Source organism: Ostrea edulis, chromosome 5 (assembly GCF_947568905.1).
Source record: "Ostrea edulis chromosome 5, xbOstEdul1.1, whole genome shotgun sequence".
In the NCBI taxonomy this organism is placed as follows: Eukaryota; Metazoa; Mollusca; class Bivalvia; order Ostreida; family Ostreidae; genus Ostrea; species Ostrea edulis.
The window spans coordinates 29170717-29194225 of NC_079168.1; the positions used below are offsets into that span (position 1 = coordinate 29170717).

At 34.9% G+C, this 23509-nt stretch overlaps 1 protein-coding gene across 2 annotated transcripts in view; it reads left to right on the top strand.

The window, feature by feature from the left end:
• Positions 1-23509, top strand: part of LOC125649847 (uncharacterized) — a 29301-nt gene continuing 5792 nt past the window's right edge. The window contains exons 1-13 of one of the 2 annotated variants that reach the window (XM_048877667.2): positions 1-54; positions 3397-3610; positions 6091-6197; positions 6590-6733; positions 7840-7948; positions 9536-9643; positions 11854-11989; positions 16488-16559; positions 18641-18773; positions 19935-20099; positions 20689-20876; positions 21438-21561; positions 22679-22889. In XM_048877667.2, coding sequence (XP_048733624.2) covers positions 3403-3610; positions 6091-6197; positions 6590-6733; positions 7840-7948; positions 9536-9643; positions 11854-11989; positions 16488-16559; positions 18641-18773; positions 19935-20099; positions 20689-20876; positions 21438-21561; positions 22679-22889 — 1705 coding nt within the window. In that variant the 5' untranslated portion in view covers positions 1-54; positions 3397-3402. Of the gene's footprint in view, positions 1283-3396; positions 3611-6090; positions 6198-6589; positions 6734-7839; positions 7949-9535; positions 9644-11853; positions 11990-16487; positions 16560-18640; positions 18774-19934; positions 20100-20688; positions 20877-21437; positions 21562-22678; positions 22890-23509 lie in introns of both variants that reach the window. The other variant, XM_048877666.2, reaches the window with a different exon arrangement.

The window sequence follows — 23509 nt, forward strand, 5'->3', positions numbered from 1 at the left end:
ACAGTCAATCCACATGCAGAATGTGCATGTTGCTGCGGTAAGTATGACTATGAGGTAATATGATTGATTTGATTTTGAACTTGTATTAGATTTACATGAGTTATGAAACATTACAATACTTCCAGTGTTATATAAAAAAAAAAAAACCCCACAGGGGTTCGATTGTCAGATATTGAAAGTTTGTATTATAAATACAAAACTTCAATACAATCGAGCCAAATGGTTCAATGTATCATTTGTTCCCGAATAATATATAAATTAAATCCACCGCCAAAACCCGCTCTTTTCATCTTGTTAAAAAAGGTGTATCTTACGTAGGGGTGAAACGACACAGTACCTTCTTGATTCGATTCGATTTTCGATATTTTAGTCTCGATTCGATGATTTTCGATTCGATACATTAGCATGTACCAAATTCTTTATAATGCTAAGATTTTTCATGTTTCATTGTATTTATTACTCTCTGCAAATAAATTCTACATAATGTAAAAACGTTTAACATAAAGCAACATTCTTATCACTTGTCCTTAAGCCGAAATGCCGACATACCCAGGATTTATACATTGGAAGAGCATTTTTCAACTCGACTGCATCCATTTTGATACAGCAAAGTTTACTCGTATGTTGATTGGTCAATTTTCAATTCCATTGGCTAATCAGAAACCGTGGTATCAAAAGCAATGTGTGCTATGATTTTAGAACCGTATTGAATCGAAACAGACCCGGAATAAATCGAACATCGAATCGAGACCGCTACATCGCGATTCGGCCGCATCGCGATGCATCGTTTCACCCCAAATCTTATGTACATCATACATGTACATTAAAAAAAGTATCGTCGACTGCCCTATTTCGGTGACTGACCAAAATCGGTGACCTTTTGTTTACATGTTCGCGTTGTCGTTTCCGGGTGTAGATTGCGTCATCAATTTCGCCATAGTGTTTGCAAACAATCAACAGGAGCACCCCAAAAATAAGCCCATTTACTTATTACTTTTTCAAGCAAACCTTCAAATTAATATAAAGAATACCGAAAGTCTAGAATTCTACACTATGTTATTTTATTCATTGACGTTTAGATGCACATTCCTCCTGTATATACGTTTTAACAGTTACAAAACTTTTGGCAAACTTATATCAACAATGGTCACCGAAGTAGGTGACGTCACCGTTTTAGGAGCACAAAGTGACATGTTTTTTGTTATGAAAATATATTCAGTTAACGTACCATTGGAGTTGGAATTTTTGGATGAAAGTAAAGGAATGTAATATTACTTTAAAGGTAGGTGTATTATTTATTTATTTAATCCAAGTGATTAATGAGAAAATCGCGGTTTATCACTAAGGTCACTGAAACTGGTCAGTCAACAATACAATCAATAATAGATCTGAAAATCAAGGAATGTGGGACGTTTCAACCTCAGGGACGTTTCGACTGAAGATGTTTCGACTTAAAAGACGTTTCGACCTTAGAATATATTAGGTCGAAACATCTCACCTAATTTTTTTTTATTGATAACTGGGACGTTTCGACCCAAAGTTTAATCTTAGACTCTCCCTCTCTCTCTCTCTCTCTCTCTCTCTCTCTCTCTCTCTCTCTCTCTCTCTCTCCATATATGTATGTTTATATAATTTATTTTGTTTAATGTATATAAATTTTATGAATTGATTTTGGAATGTCAGTGTTATGTATTTATGATGTTAAATAAATATGTTTCAATGCTTGCCACTTGCGTTGTTAGTTATGGAGATTTTGATTTACATAATGATTTTTGTAAAGTTTGGAAACAAATGCTTATTTCTTCATTGGAATTCATTATTATATTAATTAATCGTCGCTGTGACTACAAAGAGCAGCATGCGAGATAACTGCGATCAAACATGACAAAACATTGGCGTTAATTGGTGGACTCGAAAGCGAAGCATTTTAAAAATAATTAAGAGGCAGTGTTTGGCGTGGAGACGATAATGATGAGATCAATGTATACACATCCAAATACATATGAAAGTCACCCCAAACAATATTCGTTACACCCTTACAAGTTAGAGTTGTTGACAAGATATCTGGTAAGTTGAATTCATATTTTTCTACTAAACACTGATTTTCACATAAGCGTGAGATTTCCTCATTAAAAATAAGCTAAATCCGTCAGACAAAAAGAAACACAATTGATTATCGAAATGTATGAGGTCGAAATGACTTTGGGGTCGAAACGTCCTAGTTATATATAAAAAAAATAAGTGGGACGCTTCGACCCAAAATGGGGTCGAAACGTCTTAGGTCGAAATGTCTTTGAGGTCGAAACGTCCTGTTACCAAATCAAGAGACTACTGAATAATTGTTTGCCTCTGGCTTGATTACAAAATGCAGCGGTCAGTCAGATCCAATTGCCGTCGAAATTTAGAGGTCCTGGGTTCAAATCTTGGTCTGGATCATTGCATTTTCTTCCTTCTGGTTACATTTGATGTCGTAGACCACCCCTGGATTTGCGGGTGAAAGTCATGCCGGGGGCAAAAGAATCAGGGTTGTGTCATCAAGGGTGAAGTCATTTAAGGACAGAGGAATGTGGCAGTCACACAGGTTCAATTGCTGGTGGCCAGTTAGCTCAGTTAGTAGAGCACTTGGCTAGAGAAAATTCAGGGGGCCCAGGTTCGAATTTCAGTCTGGTCTGTTGCATTTTCTCCCTTCTGGTTTGTAATACCCATTTAAAACAACCAAAATTAAAAAAAAAAAAAAAAAAAAAAAAGAAAGAAAGAAAAAAAAGATGCAAGTCCTCTGGTGAACCACACAAGTAAATGAAACTTTTAACAAAGTTCTTGTAACTAATCTAAGATCTATCATCAAGATGAAGTTAAGTGTGGATGATGCTTACTAGTTTTTTACTATGAGGTGAGATCATGAGAAGATTGTTCCTTTTCTTGCATATATTTAATGACTAGTGGAAGCCATATAATGTTGAATTTTACAGTTTGAAGTGGGTTTTTTTTTTAAGAGGTAATAGATTGTAATTGGGAAGGGAGGAAATGTTATAGACTAGACCAGAATTCAAACCCAGGCTCCCAAATGTCTAGTCAGGTGCTCTATAAGCAAACATGTACAGGTGTTTATTGAAATATTAAATTGTGTATTTTAACCTCAATATCTCTAATGGTCAGATAGTTTTTCTCAGCTCCATCGAGTTCATGATAAGAAGGTTTGACCGTAGTTGATACAAATTCAATGTTTTAGTGGATTGATGATACACTACGTCTGTGCAGGGATATCCACATAATATATCTAGAATAAAAGGGTGTACCGTAGATTTGAAATATATAAAATGTTAATACTGTGTATTGTTATCTAAAAATAAACTGTTTTGCAAAATTGCTTTTCTATTCATTTATTTCATGTTTCAGAAGGTAATGGATTTATTCCCACCAAAATGTTTTCCAATCAAGTATTGGAAAGAGAACACACAGAAGCAGGTGTTGGCAGGGCTGGGTAGTAACAGGAATATCGACATCACTGATGTTAAAGACAGAAAGTTCTCCTCTCAGCATGTTCCGTGTGAATCAAAGAGATATTCTGCTTCAGCACCAGCACTGCCCCTTGGTCTGTCCCCAGACAGAGGTAAATTTTGAAATAGTAACAACAGATGTACAGATGTTTTATGTGATTTTTTAAAAGTCGAAATTTTAGAATGTCTATTATTGTATGGTTGACATGTACTGGTAAACAGGAGAATTACATATAATTTGTATAATACTTATTCATGGATTTATTTAGGTTCTTTAACTACTGGTAACGGGTACCTTTCCCCATTTGACAACACATGAATATCAAATTTCCTTTTCCACTTGTAAAAGATTCCCTTCAATTATAAAAACTACACAAAATTGAATGAGAATTTTAACAAATTTAAAATCATTTTTATGTATTCTAAGCCATTTTATATAATTTTAAAAGTCTTACAATATAGGTAATGATCAGTGATCAATCAATTTATACGCCTGTTTCGAGATATTACATGCCCTCCTCCCCATGAAGCTTACAACTGCAATCTCAAAAATTCCCCTTAACTTTGAAATGGGTAGTAACATCTAAAAGGTGGATAGAACCCTGTTATTGCATGCTTTCAGGTAAATTTGGACTGATTGGGTACAAAGTTATCATTGTGAGAAAAGTATATTTGTTTATTGACATTACTAAGAAATCTTGTTTTTAGATTTAATGATATACGTGATATAATGAATGATACACAGGGTATCTAAATATTGGGAGGTATATAATATTATATGAAAGGCGAAGATAACGAACAGTGATCAATCTCATAACTCCTATAAGCAATACAAAACACAGAGTTGGGTAAACACAGACCCCTGAATATATCAGAGGTGGGATCAGGTGCCTTGGAGGAGTAAGCATCCCCTGTCGACTGGTCACACCTATATCTTGATCAAGTAAATGGAGTTTTCCGTAGTCAAAATCAGTGTGCCAAGAACGGCCTAACAATCGGTATAAAACACGTAAGACAGCATTTGACCCAATGATAGGTTGTATTGGCAAACTAGATCGTTATGCATTCTAATCCAAGTGAGGTCTTAGGCAGTCAAATGGGTGTTGATGAGGCTGAAATATTCAATGGTGACATCATAGTAGAATAACATAAAAACTTACATCCAAAGTAAACATTTTGTGACATAGTTTTGTTTTGGAAAATCAATGAAATCAAATATAAAGGTCAAGTAAAATAGAGAGAACTTGACTACCAAGCTGATGAGTTGCAGGTAAAACTCGGTTTGTTTTGATGAGTTGCTAGTAAAACTCAGTTTGTTTTGACGAGTTTCAGGTAAAACTCGGTTTGTTTTGACGAGTTGCAGGTAAAACTCAGTTTGTTTTGACAAGTTTCAGGTAAAACTTAGTTTGTTTTGATGAGTTGCAGGTAAAACTCAGTTTGTTTTGATGAGTTGCAGGTAAAACTCAGTTTGTTTTGACGAGTTGCAGGTAAAACTTAGTTTGTTTTGACGAGTTGCAGGTAAAAATTAGTTTGTTTTGACGAGTTGCAGGTAAAACTTAAGTTTGTTTTGACGAGTTGCAGGTAAAACTTTTTTTTTTTTACGAGTTGCAGGTAAAACTCAGTTTGTTTTGACGAGTTGGAGGTAAAACTTAGTTTGTTTTGACAAGTTACAGGTAAAACTCAGTTTGTTTTGACGAGTTGCAGGTAAAACTTAGTTTGTTTTGATGAGTTGCAGGTAAAACTCAGTTTGTTTTGATGAGTTGCAGGTAAAACTTAGTTTGTTTTGACGAGTTGCAGGTAAAACTCTGTTTGTTTTGACGAGTTGGAGGTAAAACTTAGTTTGTTTTGACGAGTTGCAGGTAAAACTCTGTTTGTTTTGACGAGTTGCAGGTAAAACTTAGTTTGTTTTGACAAGTTGCAGGTAAAACTCAGTTTGTTTTGACGAGTTGGAGGTAAAACTTAGTTTGTTTTGACGAGTTGCAAGTAAAACTCTGTTTGTTTTGACGAGTTGCAGGTAAAACTCAAGTTTGTTTTGACGTGTTGCAAGTAAAACTCTGTTTGTTTTGACGAGTTGCAGGTAAAACTCAAGTTTGTTTTGACGTGTTGCAGGTAAAACTCTGTTTGTTTTGACGAGTTGCAGGTAAAACTCAGTTTGTTTTGACGAGTTGCAGGAAAAACCTAGTTTGTTTTGACAAGTTGCAGGTAAAACTTAGTTTGTTTTAACAAGTTGCAGGTAAAAATTAGTTCGTTTTGACGAGTTGCAGGTAAAACTTAGTTTGTCTTGATGAGTTGCAGGTAAAACTCTGTTTGTTTTGACGAGTTGGAGGTAAAACTTAGTTTGTTTTGACAAGTTACAGGTAAAACTCAGTTTGTTTTGACGAGTTGCAGGTAAAACTTAGTTTGTTTTGACAAGTTGCAGGTCAAACTTAGTTTGTTTTGACGAGTTGCTGGTAAACTCAGTTTGTTTTGACGAGTTGCAGGTAAAACTTAGTTTGTTTTGATGAGGTTCAGGTAAAACTTAGTTTGTTTTGAGTTTGTTATTAAGTGAATTGTTTTGACAAGCAAAGTCACTGAGTATCTGTCATGCTTTTAGTTCCCTACCCATTTGAAGACAGGGTCACAAAGGGGATGCAGACACAACTTCAGGAAGTCAACAACTTCTGTCACAAACTGAAAATGATGAGAGCAGGGTTGAAGAAGGTTTGCAATTATATTTAACAGCATTAAGAAATTAACAGCATTAACAGATTAACAGCACATGTATGAATATAATGCTGTAAATTTCTTAATATACTGGGGAATTTATTATCTTGTAATTTCATGAGAAGGGTCACAGATTTACAGGGTTTTGATTTCAGTGTGTATTGCTAAAATACTTGTTAAAACTTCTCGTTCAGCAGACTTCTCATGTATTCCTGTTCTTTCAATTTGATGTCTTCAAGTCATTTTGCAATATTGATACCTTGCTTAAAATGAGGAATTGACAGTATACTATGTATGTGCTTTGAATATTTGAATTAAATGGTTGGAAATGATATAATGTGAATTCTTTGTGTTGCATGTTATTACACACAATTTAAATGTCTTTTTAGACTAGAAATACAAGAATGCAGAGTGCATTTAAAGACGTAGTAAACCAATTGGAAAATTTAGATACTAAATCCCTAGATGTTCCGATGTGGTTAGATGACCTTGTAAAACTGTATGAAAAGGTGAAGGACATTGAGCAGGTTTTGGTAGGTGTATATATTTATTACATTTCATTGTCAGGGATAGATGAACAAATGATTATGTATGTATGTATTATTAGTTATATGTCATTGATAGATGAAACATATGATTATGTATGTATATATTATACAATTATGGACTGTTTAGCAGGGAGACAACACAAATTATCAGGTCTGATTAGGGTTATCACCCGAGGGCGCCTATAAGTTTTATTATCCCGAAGAATCTGAACGTTAAAAAAACGATCACACATTTATTGACTAGTACCATGTATCTTTTCAATAGTTTTTGAGGGGTGAAATCAATGTTACCCTCAGCTACATACATTACTTTATTTTACACTCAATGTCATACATTTATTATCTTCGCTAGCCAAGGGTGACGATACACGGTGTTTCTCTATCCTTTGAAAGAGGAACACCGTGTATCGTCACCCTTGGCTAGCGAAGACGTACATTTAGTAGATATATTATGTTAACGAAAGCAAAACATTGAGGTTTGAGGAAGTTAAACGAGAGAAAGCTTTCAATTGTGACGTCACAGTGAATGACGCAAAATCATTACGTCAAACATAAACATTTCGTTACATATTTCAAAACAAAAAAAGAAACATCAAGTGAAATGCAAAATTGCATTAGAATTGAAATATTTTTCTTCTCGATTGTTATTTGTGACTGTTAATGTTGACGCTGAAGTTTATGATTAACGATCCCGCATATTTTCAATTATTTTTTAATAGAACTTTTGCTTGTGCCATTATCTAGAAGTTATCTTCTAAAGGGAGACAACACGGTTGTCACCCTGCACGTGAAGGAGACATCACGAATGGTCTCCCTCCAAGTGAACAGCCCTCGACCAATGAATTAACTGTATTATTCTGAAGGATAATAATATTAGTTATATGTCAGGGATAGATGAAACATATGATTACGTATGCATGTATATATCATTAGTTATATGTCAGGGATAGATGAACAAATGATTATGCATGTATATATTAATAGTATATATGTCAGTTAAGGGTGACTACTGCATGAATTCTCAATATCAGTGACTTCATTGTAGTTGGTTTCTTTGTTACATGCAATAAAAGTTGTATACTTCATTTCAGAATTACAACTCACAGTATACAGGGGGCTGTCTAGCCAGTGTTGGAGCCCGAACAGAGGGTGAAAACGGAACTGTCATTTGTCCTGCAGATCACAATTTCAACAGAGCTGGTAGGAGTGCTGTGAACGTGGAAATTTACATGTGGGGGGTTATTTAGATGAAATACGCAATTACAAGATTTTCATGTAAATTACCCACATACTACGAGGGCAAGTCAATAAGTAACTAGCCTAACTTATTGCCAGTTGAGATCCACCTCTTCTTTTTCGATGTAATTACCCTATAGTGTGATGCATTTAGACACTTGATAGTGTCAAGTGCCATCAGCCCAGAAGTGAAAAGTCAGGGTCCTCAACTGCCATCACGACTTCTTCGTCAAACTGGAAATGGCGTCCATGGATATCCTTTTTCAAGTTTGGGAATAGGAAGAAGTTGCTAGGAGCTAGTAACAGGCGAATAAGCAGGATGTGGTATTAATTTATACCTGTTTCGCTCTACAGCATCCATTGCAACTTTGCAAGTGTGGACTATCGCATTTGTTGCAGCAAAACATCTTTAGAGAGTTTACCTTGGCGTTTTTCACAGATGGCGGCTCTCAGCTGCTCTAGCAAGTTTGCATAGTACACTGCAGTTATTGTACTTCTCTTGGGTAAAAAGTCCAACATAATAACGCCTTTTGTATCCCAAAATACTGTGGCCATCACCTTGCCAGCAGATGGTTGCGTCTTGAACTTCTTTGGCATCGGGGACCCAGGCACTACCCACTGACCCACTGACGACTTTGAGCTTTATTCTCTGGCTCATAATAATGAACCCAAGTCTCATCTACAGTCACCAGATGCAAAAGAAAATCATCTTTTGACCTAAAACGCTTCACAAGGTGCTGCATACTGATGCTCTTGTTGCCATTTGCTCATCACTAAGGGATTTGAGGACCCAACAGGCTGTTAGTTTGCGCATACCTAAACAATCATGCAAGATTGTTGAAACGCTACCATGTGAAATGCCTAATGCCTGTGCTATTTCTTCCACCTGAATTCGCCTATCAGATCCCGAACTTTCTTACACATTTCTTTGTCGGTGGCATCCAGTGGGCGTCCAGACTTGACTGCATCTTCGAAAGACGTTCTACCGCATTTGAATTCCCCTACCCAGAATTTAACTTGAGCATAAGATGGTGCAGAAGACCCATAAACATTGGCTAACTCGCCGTGTATTTCCTTGCCTTTATTACCTTTAAATACAAGTAGAGAATTATAGCACGGTACTCAACTTTAGATGAAAGTATGCCTTTGCACCACTAGCCATGTTTGACATTCAATACCTTATTAAAGAATGACTTGATACACGTGCAGTTTTGTACCCAGGTATAAAACATGTATTGAAACAAGGCCTGAAAATCATTACCGTCTCGGTCAATCAGAAATGGGATAGGCTGGTTACTTATTGACTCGCCCTCGTATTTCCATAGTTATGTAATTATTAATTAATAGTACCGGCATAGGGTAATTAAACAGGATACTCAAGTATGTTTTGAGATACTGGTAATTAACAACACGCGGAAATATCCATGTTCACAGTAACAAAATATGACATATACTGATACAGTGTAGCTAATTTATTTGTAGTGAAAACTTGATAATTGTTACATGTGTACTGATGTGCATGTCTACATTGAGAAATATATTTTCTTGCAGCACTTATTGAATTCAGTACAAATCCTCAAGTAAAATTAATACAGAAAAATACCATTGAACTTGGTTATGAAATACACCAGCTGCAGTCCAAACGCTGCAGGGATAGTGGTAAGGAGTTTTCTAGTTATTGTTTATTGCTTGTTGATGCTTTATTCTGAAATTCTACGTTAACTATATAGAAATCACAGGAACCAAGCCCGTTTTTTAACTGGGAGTGAATTAACGCAAACCCAGTATGTGGGTATATTAACCCATAATAACAAAAATAGGCCTGGCCTTTGTGGTGTATTTTACGGAAGCAAATTTCTGTTATATTTTAATAATTGTACTAAACTTCTGACTGTTTTGCATTAGGATACACGGTGGTACTTACATGTAATACAAATAAGTATTATCATGTTCAAAATGTCTCATGTATGAACATTGCTCATACTAATAGTGCATATTTTGCTCTTGTTTTGTTCTTTTCTTTTTATCGTCATATTTTTTAATAAACATTGCACATTGAAATGTTAACAATCATGTATGCTGTATGCCCGAGAGGGTCCTAATTTGGAAATAAATCATATTCTATTCTATTCTAAACTAGATTACATTATAGCTTTTGATCTCATTCGTGTGGTGCATATCACTAATTTGATATATCATAGCTCCATCAAATGTCCATTATATATAGCACTTAAATTCTGGTCTGGACTACTTTTGAGATCATCTCCATTTCAATATTCCCTAGTTTGCTTTCCTGTTTCTCAATGGGATGCAAGAATAGAAATAACATTAAATGATTTTTTTGAAAAATATTTCAATAATATTTATCGAATTTAATGTATAGACGGTATACTAAATAAATTGATTATTGGTTTATCAAACAAATAAACTTTTCGGCAAAATGTGGTACAGTATCTAGGTGTAATTATTTTTAAAATGTACCAGAAGATATTGTATACAAACATTGTAATTCCAATAACAAACACTTTGTCTACTAAAATCACTGTTTTATTTATTATTAAAGTAATGATAGCAGTGATTTTTCAACATTTTTCAAAAGGGTCCTTTGGCTTTCGTATCGGGAATTTCTTTTCAACATTTTGATCATATTGGGAAAACCTAGTCATTATTGTAAATATGCTAGATATATCATATCAAACAAGAAATCAAACACAAATTTATGTCATTTTTCTTTTATTTTACATATTTAACTTTCTTTTCTTTAAGCTCTTAAAATTTTTGACTATTTTTCTAAATCATCTAGAATTGATGCGTCATTGTCATGTCGTACATAAACTATTCACATTGAACTTATTATTATTTTTTTTTTCTTCAAATATACGTTTTTCGCCAGTTTTATTATTGGGAAAAGTGCAAGTTAAATTGGGAAAAAATCTGTAATTTTTGGGAAGGGAAAGGGCCGATATTCGGACCTAAAATGGTTCTTAAAACATCACTGCATAGATCTAGTCCACTCTCATTGATCGATTTAAGAAGTCGCAACCAAAACTTTTTCACATATATATCAGTGATGTAAATAAATACTTGTTAAAGTTTTGAAAAAAATATAATAGTTTGATAAAAAATGAAATATTAATGAAGCACTGGGCTTAATTATTTTAAGGTACGTAGCTCACTACACTAAAGCTTATACTCTTTATGACACTACGTCACAAGATGGGGATTTACATGTTTTGTAAAATTATTTGTATCGATCGACTGGTTTGTCTATCATCGTAGCTCAGTGGTTAAAGCATTGGGATCTTGAACTGCAGATCTTGAGTTCAAACCCCCCAGAGCCTTTTGTTCATATGTGTTGAAATGATTTTTTTTTTGTTTTGAAAATCATGTTTTTATCCAAATTTGTATCTACATGTATTTTGCCTTTTTTGGCATATATACTTATTGTATATGATCATATCTTTCATAATGCCTTCTAAAACAAATTTCATTCATAGGTATGAATGAAAATGTGTGTAACTGTATAAATCTATTGCACTATTTTTTTTGTTCGCGCAGGAACACGAATAAGCACGGGTTTCTGGAATGACAACTTTGGGAATGATTTGAATCAGCTGTTTTGTTGTATTGGGGATCATCTCAAAACTGAAGTGGTAGAAAGAGTGCATGAGATAAATAGAACATCTATAATTTGTTTGATTTGATATTTGCTCTATCCAACTTGTTGTGATTTTATTCGCTCGGCAAGTCTTGCGAATAAATAGCCATTTCAATTCGTTGGATAAAACAAATATCAAATCACACAATATAGATATCCTTGATATATCCTTAATATATATTATATTACATCTTTTATTGTTACATTTTAGACTACTGTGTGATAAGGGGAGGGAGTGTCTGTGAACTTATAAATCTAAAAGGATCCTCCGAGGGAATTCCCCGTACAATGTGCTCCATTGCAAAAGAACACTTCTCTGATGAGTCTCCCACTTCTGTTGATTTGAGGTACGATGTACATTACAATATACTATATTGTACTTCTTCACGTAAACATTACAAAATACTATATTGTACTTCTTCATTTAAAAACATTACACACTCAGTGACAGGTACAGTAGGCTACTGAAGGACTATAGATTTGTCTAAACCAAGATTTAACTACGAGATGACAATAGATTTGTATAGACCAAGGTTTAACTACGGGATGACAATAGATTTGTATAGACTAAGGTTTAACTACGGGATGACAATAGATTTGTATAGACTAAGGTTTAACTATGGGATGAGAATAGATTTGTGTAGACTAAGGTTTAACTACAGGATGACAATAGATTTGTATAGACTGAGGTTTAACTACGGGATAACAATAGATTTGTATAGATCAAGGTTTAACTACGGGATGACAATAGATTTTTATAGACTAAGGTTCAACTACGGGATGACAATAGATTTGTATAGACTAAGGTTTAACTACGGGATGACAATAGATTTGTATAGATCAAGGTTTAACTACGGGATGACAATAGATTTTTATAGACTAAGGTTCAACTACGGGATGACAATAGATTTGTATAGACTAAGATTTAACTACGGGATGACAATAGATTTGTCTAGACTAAGGTTTAACTACAGGATGACAATAGATTTGTCTAGACTAAGGTTTAACTATGGGATGAGAATAGATTTGTCTAGACTAAGGTTTAACTACAGGATGACAATAGATTTGTATAGACTGAGGTTTAACTACGGGATGACAATAGATTTGTATAGACTAAGGTTTAACTACGGGATGACAATAGATTTGTATAGACCAAGATTTAACTACGGGATGACAATAGATTTGTCTAGACTAAGGTTTAACTACGGGATGACAATAGATTTGTATAGACTAAGGTTTAACTACTGGATGACAATAGATTTGTATAGACTAAGGTTTAACTACTGGATGACAATAGATTTGTATAGACTAAGGTTTAACTACTGGATGACAATAGATTTGTATAGACCAAGGTTTAACTACAAGATGACAATAGATTTGTCTAGACTAAGGTTTAACTACGGGATGACAATAGATTTGTATAGACCAAGGTTTAACTACGGGATGACAATAGATTTGTATAGACTAAGGTTTAACTACGGGATGACAATAGATTTGAATAGACTAAGGTTTAACTACGGTATGACAATAGATTTGTCTAGACTTAGGTTTAACTGCAGGATGACAGTAGATTTGTCTAGACTAAGGTTTAACTACGGGATGACAATAGATTTGTCTAGACTAAGGTTTAACTACAGGATGACAATAGATTTTGTATAGACCAAAGTTTTAAAATTACAAGATGACAATAGATTTGTAAAGATCAAGGTTTAACTACAGGATGACAATAGATTTGTATAGACTAAGGTTTAACTATGGGATGAGAATAGATTTGTCTAGACTAAGGTTTAACTACAGGATGACAATAGATTTGTATAGACTGAGGTTTAACTACGGGATAACAATAGATTTGTATAGATCAAGGTTTAACTACGGGATGACAATAGATTTTTATAGACTAAGGTTCAACTACGGGATGACAATAGATTTGTATAGACCAAGGTTTAACTACGGGATGACAATAGATTTGTATAGATCAAGGTTTAACTACGGGATGACAATAGATTTTTATAGACCAAGATTTAACTACGGGATGACAATAGATTTGTCTAGACTAAGGTTTAACTACGGGATGACAAAAGATTTGTCTAGACTAAGATTTAACTGCAGGATGACAATAGATTTCTATAGACTAAGATTTAACTACGGGATGACAATAGATTTGTCTAGACTAAGGTTTAACTACGGGATGACAATAGATTTGTATAGACCAAGGTTTAACTACAGGATGACAATAGATTTTGTCTAGACCAAAGTTTAACTACGGGATGACAATAGATTTGTATAGACTAAGGTTTAACTGCAGGATGACAATAGATTTGTCTAGACTAAGGTTTAACTACGGGATGACAATAGATTTGTCTAGACTAAGGTTTAACTACAGGATGACAATAGATTTGTATAGACTAAGATTTAACTACGGGATGACAATAGATTTGTATAGACTAAGGTTTAACTGCAGGATGCAATAGATTTTGTATAGACCAAGGTTTAACTACGGGATGACAATACATTTGTATAGACTAAAATTTAACTACAGGATGACAATAGATTTGTATAGACTAAGGTTTAACTACGGGATGACAATAGATTTGTATAGACTAAAGTTTAACTATGAGATGACAATAGATTTGTATAGACCAAGATTTAATTACAAGATGACAATAGATTTGTATAGATCAAGGTTTAACTACGGGATGACAATAGATTTGTCTAGACTAAGGTTTAACTACGGGATGACAATAGATTTGTATAGACTAAGGTTTAACTACGGGATGACAATAGATTTGTCTAGACTAAGGTTTAACTATGGGATGACAATAGATTTTTATAGATTAAGGTTTAACTACGAGATGACAATAGATTTGTATAGACTAAGGTTTAACTACAGGATGACAATAGATTTTGTATAGACCAAAGTTTTAAAATTACAAGATGACAATAGATTTGTAAAGATCAAGGTTTAACTACGGGATGACAATAGATTTGTATAGATCAAGGTTTAACTACGGGATGACAAAAGATTTGTCTAGACTAAGATTTAACTGCAGGATGACAATAGATTTCTATAGACTAAGATTTAACTACGGGATGACAATAGATTTGTATAGACTAAGGTTTAACTACGGGATGAGAATAGATTTGTCTAGACTAAGGTTTAACTACAGGATGACAATAGATTTGTATAGACTAAGGTTTAACTACGGGATGACAATAGATTTGTATAGACTGAGGTTTAACTACGGGATGACAATAGATTTGTATAGACTAAGGTTTAACTACGGGATGACAATAGATTTGTATAGACTAAGGTTTAACTACGGGATGACAATAGATTTTTATAGACCAAGATTTAACTACGGGATGACAATAGATTTGTCTAGACTAAGGTTTAACTACGGGATGACAAAAGATTTGTCTAGACTAAGATTTAACTGCAGGATGACAATAGATTTCTATAGACTAAGATTTAACTACGGGATGACAATAGATTTGTCTAGACTAAGGTTTAACTACGGGATGACAATAGATTTGTATAGACCAAGGTTTAACTACAGGATGACAATAGATTTCGTCTAGACCAAAGTTTAACTACGGGATGACAATAGATTTGTATAGACTAAGGTTTAACTGCAGGATGACAATAGATTTGTATAGACTAAGGTTTAACTACGGGATGACAATAGATTTGTCTAGACTAAGGTTTAACTACAGGATGACAATAGATTTGTATAGACTAAGATTTAACTACGGGATGACAATAGATTTGTATAGACTAAGGTTTAACTGCAGGATGCAATAGATTTTGTATAGACCAAGGTTTAACTACGGGATGACAATACATTTGTATAGACTAAGATTTAACTACAGGATGACAATAGATTTGTATAGACTAAGGTTTAACTACGGGATGACAATAGATTTGTATAGACTAAAGTTTAACTATGAGATGACAATAGATTTGTATAGACCAAGATTTAATTACAAGATGACAATAGATTTGTATAGATCAAGGTTTAACTACGGGATGACAATAGATTTGTCTAGACTAAGGTTTAACTACGGGATGACAATAGATTTGTCTAGACTAAGGTTTAACTATGGGATGACAATAGATTTTTATAGATTAAGGTTTAACTACGGGATGACAATAGATTTGAATAGACTAAGGTTTAACTACGGGATGACAATAGATTTGTATAGACTAAGGTTTAACTACAGGATGACAATAGATTTTGTCTAGACCAAAGTTTAACTATGGGATGACAATAGATTTGTATAGACTAAGGTTTAACTGCAGGATGACAATAGATTTGTATAGACTAAGATTTAACTACGGGATGACAATAGATTTGTATAGACTAAGGTTTAACTGCAGGATGACAATACATTTGTATAGACTAAGATTTAACTACGGGATGACAATAAATTTGTATAGACTAAGGTTTAACTACGGGATGACAATAGATTTGTATAGACCAAGATTTAATTACAAGATGACAATAGATTTGTATAGATCAAGGTTTAACTACGGGATGACAGTAGATTTGTATAGACTAAGGTTCAACTACGGGATGACAATAGATTTGTATAGACTAAGGTTTAACTACGGGATGACAATAGATTTGTATAGACTAAGGTTTAACTGCAGGATGACAATAGATTTTGTATAGACCAAGATTTAGTTACAAGATGACAATAGATTTGTCTAGACTAAGGTTTAACTTCTGGATGACATATATTAGGAGGTGTATCTCAACTAAGATTTCACTACTGGATGACAATATATTAGGAAATGTATCTAGACTAAGGTTTAAAATTGTACATGTATATTCTCTTTGGCAGTGTCTACATTCCGTCGGAGTGTGTGGTCTCAACTAACCAGGGAAACATTTACATTTGGTCAGCGGAAAAAAGGTCAGATTCTGTAGAAAATAAAAACCAGCGGATCAAAGGTCAGATTCTGTAGAAAATAAAAACCAGCGGAACATAGGTCAGACTCTATAGAAAATAAAAACCAGCAGAACAAAGGTCAGACTCTGTAGAAAATAAAAACCAGAGGAACAAAGGTCAGACTCTGTAGAAAATAAAAACCAGAGGAACAAAGGTCAGACTCTGTAGAAAATAAAAACCAGCGGAACAAAGGTCAGATTCTGTAGAAAATAAAAACCAGTGGAGCAGAGGTCAGATTCTGTAGAAAATAAAAGCCAGTGGAACAGAGGTCAGATTCTGTAGAAAATAAAAACCAGCGAAACAAAGATCTGATTCTGTAGAAAATAAAAGCCAGTGGAACAGAGGTCAGATTCTGTAGAAAATAGAAAATAAAAGCCAGCGGAACAAAGATCAGATTCTGTAGAAATTAAAAATCAGCAGAACAAAGGTCCGATTCTGTAGAAAATAAAAACCATCGGAACAAAGATCAGATTCTGTAGAAATTAAAAATCAGCGGAACAAAGGTCAGATTCTGTAGAAAATAAAAACCAACAGAACAAAGGTCAGATTCTGTAGAAAATAAAAACCAACAGAGCAAAGGTCTGATTCTGTAGAAAATAAAAACCAGCAGAACAATGTACCATCGGTAGCTTGTTGCATGAATAGATATGAATTATTCCTTGTTTAATGTCAATCTAATTAAATTCTGTAGATATATTTAAATCTATTACCTCCAATGAGTGGATTTTGTGTATGTTCACTCTCAATAGTTAATTCTCCACTGCATTTTTGCACAGGATGTAGTAATTTGCATGCATGTACATACCTGGTTATTGGCCTATGCTTGTTTGCCTTTTTGTATTCCTGTAGATCAGTCTTGAATCCAGTCTAGGACATAGGTCCTCCAAATGTCTGGTTACCCTAGCAATGTGTATAATCTCTCCCCAGACATCCGGAGGGCCTGCGATCCTGGACACATAATATGCATTCAACAATTATTATAGACTCCCCGTAAGAGTACCATTTTAATTTCATATACCTAACATAATGGAGTCCAATAGGAGACAAAGATTCATATTAATTCTTAGAGGTGAAAAGGTCAAACATCAAGGTCATTGAGAGCAATCATGTGCTGTATACACTAGTAAAGCAATCATGTACTGTATATACTAGTGATGTAGAGTACATTTCTTCATAACAATTCAATCTGTAACTATCAAAAATTAAATTTTACGTTTCTTAGTACAGTGTATTTCTTTGCATTGAAAGATCAGGTTTGAACAATGCTATGGACACCATTGATTTGATTTGTCTGTTTGCTGGTCAATGAACAACAGGTAGGATTGAGAACCTGGTACACGGCTATAGAGTCTCAGGTCAAAAAGTCAAGGTCAAAGTAATCATATAAGTAGACTGTTACTCATGATGTACTCATAAAGAAGTCTGTTGCAAAGGATGCTCTGCTTTCAGATGTTTGTGTTTGCTTTTTGTTCTCCACTCCAACATTGAAGGGAACATAGAAATACCGGTGTCCATGCGTCAGTCTGTCCCACTTGACTTTGTGGACGCAGCTCCTTGGAAACTGCTCAACAGATTTTGTAGGATTGTTAATCACCATATGTAGTTGATCATATTGGGTTGTCATTTTGATTTGATAAATTTGACAGGAGTTATGTGACTGTTGAATTTGTACATGCTACACCATAGACACACTTTGTGGATGCAACTGCTCAACGGATTTTCTTCAAATGTAGGATTGTTAATCACTATATCTGGCTATATGTAGTTTATCATATTGCGCCGCCATATTGATTCTACAAATTTGACAGGAGTTATGGGACTTTTGTGCTTCAACTTTATATGCGGCAGCGGGGAACATATGGTTACCAGTAGCAATCTTGTTGTTGTTAGCAGGAAAGCTGAAAAAGTTCACTGTGATCTTGAGTTTGAATGCTTTTATTCTTAAAAGATTTACGTATTACGTACTGCTCTGTGTTATGTTAACGCAGACGGTATTATGTCCTGTTCTGTGTCATGTTGACGCGTACTTTTATGTTTACTTTCAGTAAGAACCTTGTGAGACAGAACCTGATGACCAGATTTCCTGCCCATGAATCCTGGCGACAGGCTCTCTTTGGTTCACACCCACGTCATGTTGTCATTGCAGATTGCACTACAGTGCAAGTTCATGATATCAGGGTATATATGTGTGTGTGTGTGTGTGTGTGTGTGTGTGCGTGTGCGTGTGCGTGCAATATACCATGGGGATCCGGGTTAAAATAGGTCCTCAGTGCCCCTTGCTTGTCATAGGAGGTGACTAAATGGGGCGGTCCTTCGGATGAGACCGCAAAAACCGATGTCCTGTGTCACAGCAGGTGTGGCACAATAAAGATCCCTCCCTGCTCGAAGGCCATAAGCACCAAGCATAGGCCTAAATTTTGCAGCCCTTCACTGGCAATGATTACATCTCCATATGAGTGAACAATTCTTGAGAGGGACGTTAGATAATATACAATCAATCACTCAATACATATCAAGTAATGTACATACATCTATCATTATCTCAAACAAATTTTTAGGTTGCCAGGATGAATGAGAGCTATTGTCATGACCATGGTATCGGTGTCCCACTTTAAGCGAAAGACTTAACTTTGGCTGTATTTTTTTAACCTGTGAAACAGGGCTTAGAATATTTCACATTCATGTATAAAGTCCTCATGACCAGGCCTTTCATTTGGGACCAAGACTTTTGACCTAGTGACCTTGGACTTTAACATACTTTTGAAATAAAGGGGATAGAGCTTTGGTATTTTACATGTAGATTCCTCATGACTAACCTTTGCATTTGGTACCAAGACTTTTGGCCTAGTGACCTTTGACTTTTCAAAATCTTTAACTTGGAAATAACTTGAACCAAGGGGATAGGTTAAGAAGAGTCCCACTTCTCGGTGAGCTGTGTTGTCTTCTGAGAACTCCTGTTACTACATACATCTTCCATTTTCATTCACATGTAACAAATACCTACAAAATTATCATTCACATGCAACAAATACCTACAAAATTATCATTCACATGTAACAAATACCTACAAAATTATCATTCACATGCAACAAATACCTACAAAATTGAAGAGTATCTCTCCCATGTGAATATTTATTGCCATAAACTTATTATTCAAAGCCAATCTGAATGTTACATGGATAGTTATTGATTAGTAAACCTTACTTGTCACATCAGCAATTTCAGGATAAAGGGGGTGATTATCTCCTTATGCCGTAATTTAATTTTACCGTAATAAAGAAGGCGACATAACATCGCAGCTTGACATTCATGATATACTTCTTTTTTACATTCATACAGGGACAGTATTCATCCAATGTTGACCTTTTTGCACTTCCAAATAAATTCTTGCATCCCAAGGAGCGTATTTGTTTGGTAGAAAAGCATCCATCTTCCCATCATGCCTACCTAACAGCGACAGACTACAGCTTGTTCCTGTTGGACGATAGATTCCCAGGTCACCCAGTAAGTAGTCGCACAACAGAAAAATGTCATAATCTGTAGATTATCAATTATCATTTCAAACTTTATGAGGCTGAGAAAAAACTTGGACTGAGATACATGTATCTGAGGGTTTGAGATGTTTAGGTAAAGATACGTAGAGAAAATTTAATTGGGATTTCCAACCCATCCATGATATCTGAGGTATTGATGTTCGAAATACTAAAGTTCAGCTGTATCTATCATGGTGCCAGAATTGCCCACAGGTATTGAAGTGCCCTGTGTTGCCAGATTGGCTGGAAAGATGTGTAGCTGTGCTCACACTACTAAAATCCTAGTGTTTCTTGTTATGGGATTATGGTGAAGTATCTTTGACTGAACTTGTAAAATGGTTTTTTTTTTAAATTCAATGACTTTTATCCATAATGAAAATGTGTCTTGGTGGAATTGTATTTTCTATTTGTAGAAGTACAAATTTAAATGATTGAATTCCTTGAAATGCATATTCTAATGCCTGGTACATTTATTTTCTATAATCATTTTCAATATAATGGTAAATCATCATTCCCATTGAATCAGTATGTCTGAATGCATATGAAATTTGAAATTATAGATGTTGCAGTGGAAACACATGCTTAGGAAACCGCCACAACTGGCCTCCTCAGTTGTCATGGACACAGACAATATATTGCTTGCTATGGGAACTCTTTCTCCAGCAGAAGTTTGTGCCTACCAGTACAGATATGGATTCTCTGAGCTACCCCAGTCTATAGGATCACCGTGGAAATTTTCCAGTATTGGGTAAATAGATTGAATCAGATGACAGATATTGCTGGCATATATACCAAATCTGGTTCAAAGCAGTTATACAATACTAAATCTGGTTCTAAGCAGTTATACAATATACAATACTAAATCTGGTTCAAAGCAGTTATACAATATACAATACTAAATCTGGTTCAAAGCAGTTATACATGTATTACTACCCTTCGATTTCTTTTGGCAATTCATTGATTCATGCCGAATTAATTTCAGTGTTATTCATTACATGTCTATTGTTTTGATTGAACAAACATAAAGCTGAACGAGAATTTACACATCAATAAATCCGAAATCACTATATATTCATACATGCCTGAAAACATATAAAGAAATGTACGGCGACTATTCAAATTTTTGAAATTGTTATTACAGTGAATGAGTGACATTTCACTCTGAAACTTAATATAAAAGTGCTATGCACTTTTATTCAGTTTGCAAGTCAAATGTCTTGAGTTTACACATCGATAAATTCTTAATCTGAGAATAAAACTGAATTGAACATATGATCCAGCTATTTACATGCCTGACACCTATCTGCAGAGACTTTACAGAATGGCCAGACATGTGTAATCCCCTCCATAAGTATGCTTCTGACCTCCGACTAAGCATGTCACTGACGGGAATTTCACTCATCAACACGGCCCAAGGTTTCCTTTTCCTGCAGGTGAGTAGTGGTGATAAGGGTGAACTATTTCATTATTGAACTGAAGCAAAGGAGAGATGTATATTGTTTATCTTTTCTTTTTATCACACAATTCTATCACATATTTTTATAGAACTGCCACTGTCTGATTTATTACTTGGTGATTTTCCTATATATATAATGTAATCTTCTTATAAAATTTTCATTGCGTCTTTCTCAGTAATTATCAATCACAGCCTCTTGATATCTGGTACTACAAGTTCTGTAATGAAAGTTCACTGTGTAAATCATGAATGATTCTGATTTATTTACAACAACTTCATGTTACTACAACTTCATGCTCAGAACCAAACTCTCTATACCTCAGCTGTTCTGGGTATTCTACATGTATTTTTATCATATCATGTATTATAGAAAAGTAAAACGTAATTTTTTCATAACACCTGCAAATAAAAGTGTATGTGTGCGTGCGTGGGGGGGGGGGGGGGGGGGGGGGGGGGGGGGGGGGGGGTTGTTATATGTTTATAGTTATCACTGACTCCAAAAACTAAAAGTGTGTGGGGGGGGGGGATTTACAAGTATATAGTTATCACTGACTTCATCCATCTTTTGTTTGGACATTCCTCTTGATTCATAAGTAATAAATATGTAATTGAGACACAGAGAAGCTTATACTTAGAACATCTTTGTGTATGATCAGATAGTGCACCGTAACCTTGATCTAAGGTCATATAAGGTCATATAGGCATGGTAAATGGGGAGGAAAGTATTGAGGAGAAATATTAGATGTTCATAAAATTTTATGTGCACAAATGTTAATATGAAAGGATCATCTCAAAGGTCATTTCACCAAGTTCAAGGTCAATTTGAAATATTTGGATTTTTTGTTCTAGCGCAAACTTTGTGATGGCCTAATTTCAATGCTCCTTGCGAGGACAACTCTAGCTAACATTTACAATCACATTGTGTACTTCACATGTGTGGAATTTATCACGAACAAGAGAGACCAGTACTGTACATATACAATGAACAGTCACTCACACACTTTGTCGTTAATGTTAGTAATCACGAAAATCTTTGTTTTTAGAATGATAGGTAATAATTGACATTTCAAGGTGTTTTTTTTTATACTATTAAGCTTGACAGTCAGGGAGAACTTTACTTCCAAGAGTTTAAGACTTCCAAAGAGACTGAAGACTTGACGTTTTGTGCCGGACCACTGTCTGGTGATTTAAGTGTTGAGAAGGAATTGGTTCAGAGAGGAAAAAAATGGACAGAAGATTTACACGAATATGTCAACTGCTGTAAAAAGTCTATCAAGAACGTCAATGTTACAGATTTCTTCTCTGGTATGTCGAACTTTTTTTTGATATATTTTGGAAATTTTCACAATGGCAACAAGACTTGCACATATCTTCAGCATGATGAATTTGCATTATAGTACGTGTGAATGCATCTTTCAAAAATTGTTGGGTGATGTATTTGAGGGGTGGATTTTAGGGGTATGTTGTGGAAATATTGTAAAATGATCAAGTACAACTACAAGTCTGCTCATTTTTGTTTCTTCATAAATGTTTACATTGTATTTCTAGCAGTCTGAACTCATGTCGCTCGATATACGGACAATTGCTGTGTGGGAGTTTGATTAAAATCAAACCTCATGTCGCTCGATATACGGACAATCGCTCCGTGGGAGTCTGATAAAAATCAAATCTCACGTCGCTCGATATGCGGACAATCGCTGTGTGGGAGTCTGATTAAAATCAAGCCTCTCACGTCACTTGATACACGGACAATCGCTGTGTGGGAGTCTGATTAGAATCAAGCCTCTCACGTCACTCGATACACGGACAATCGCTGTGTGGGAGTCTTGATTAAAATCAAACCTCTCACGCTTGATTTATGGACAATCTCTGGGTGGGAGGTCTGATCTTAATCACACTGATAGTGTGGTAATGTTATAATAACC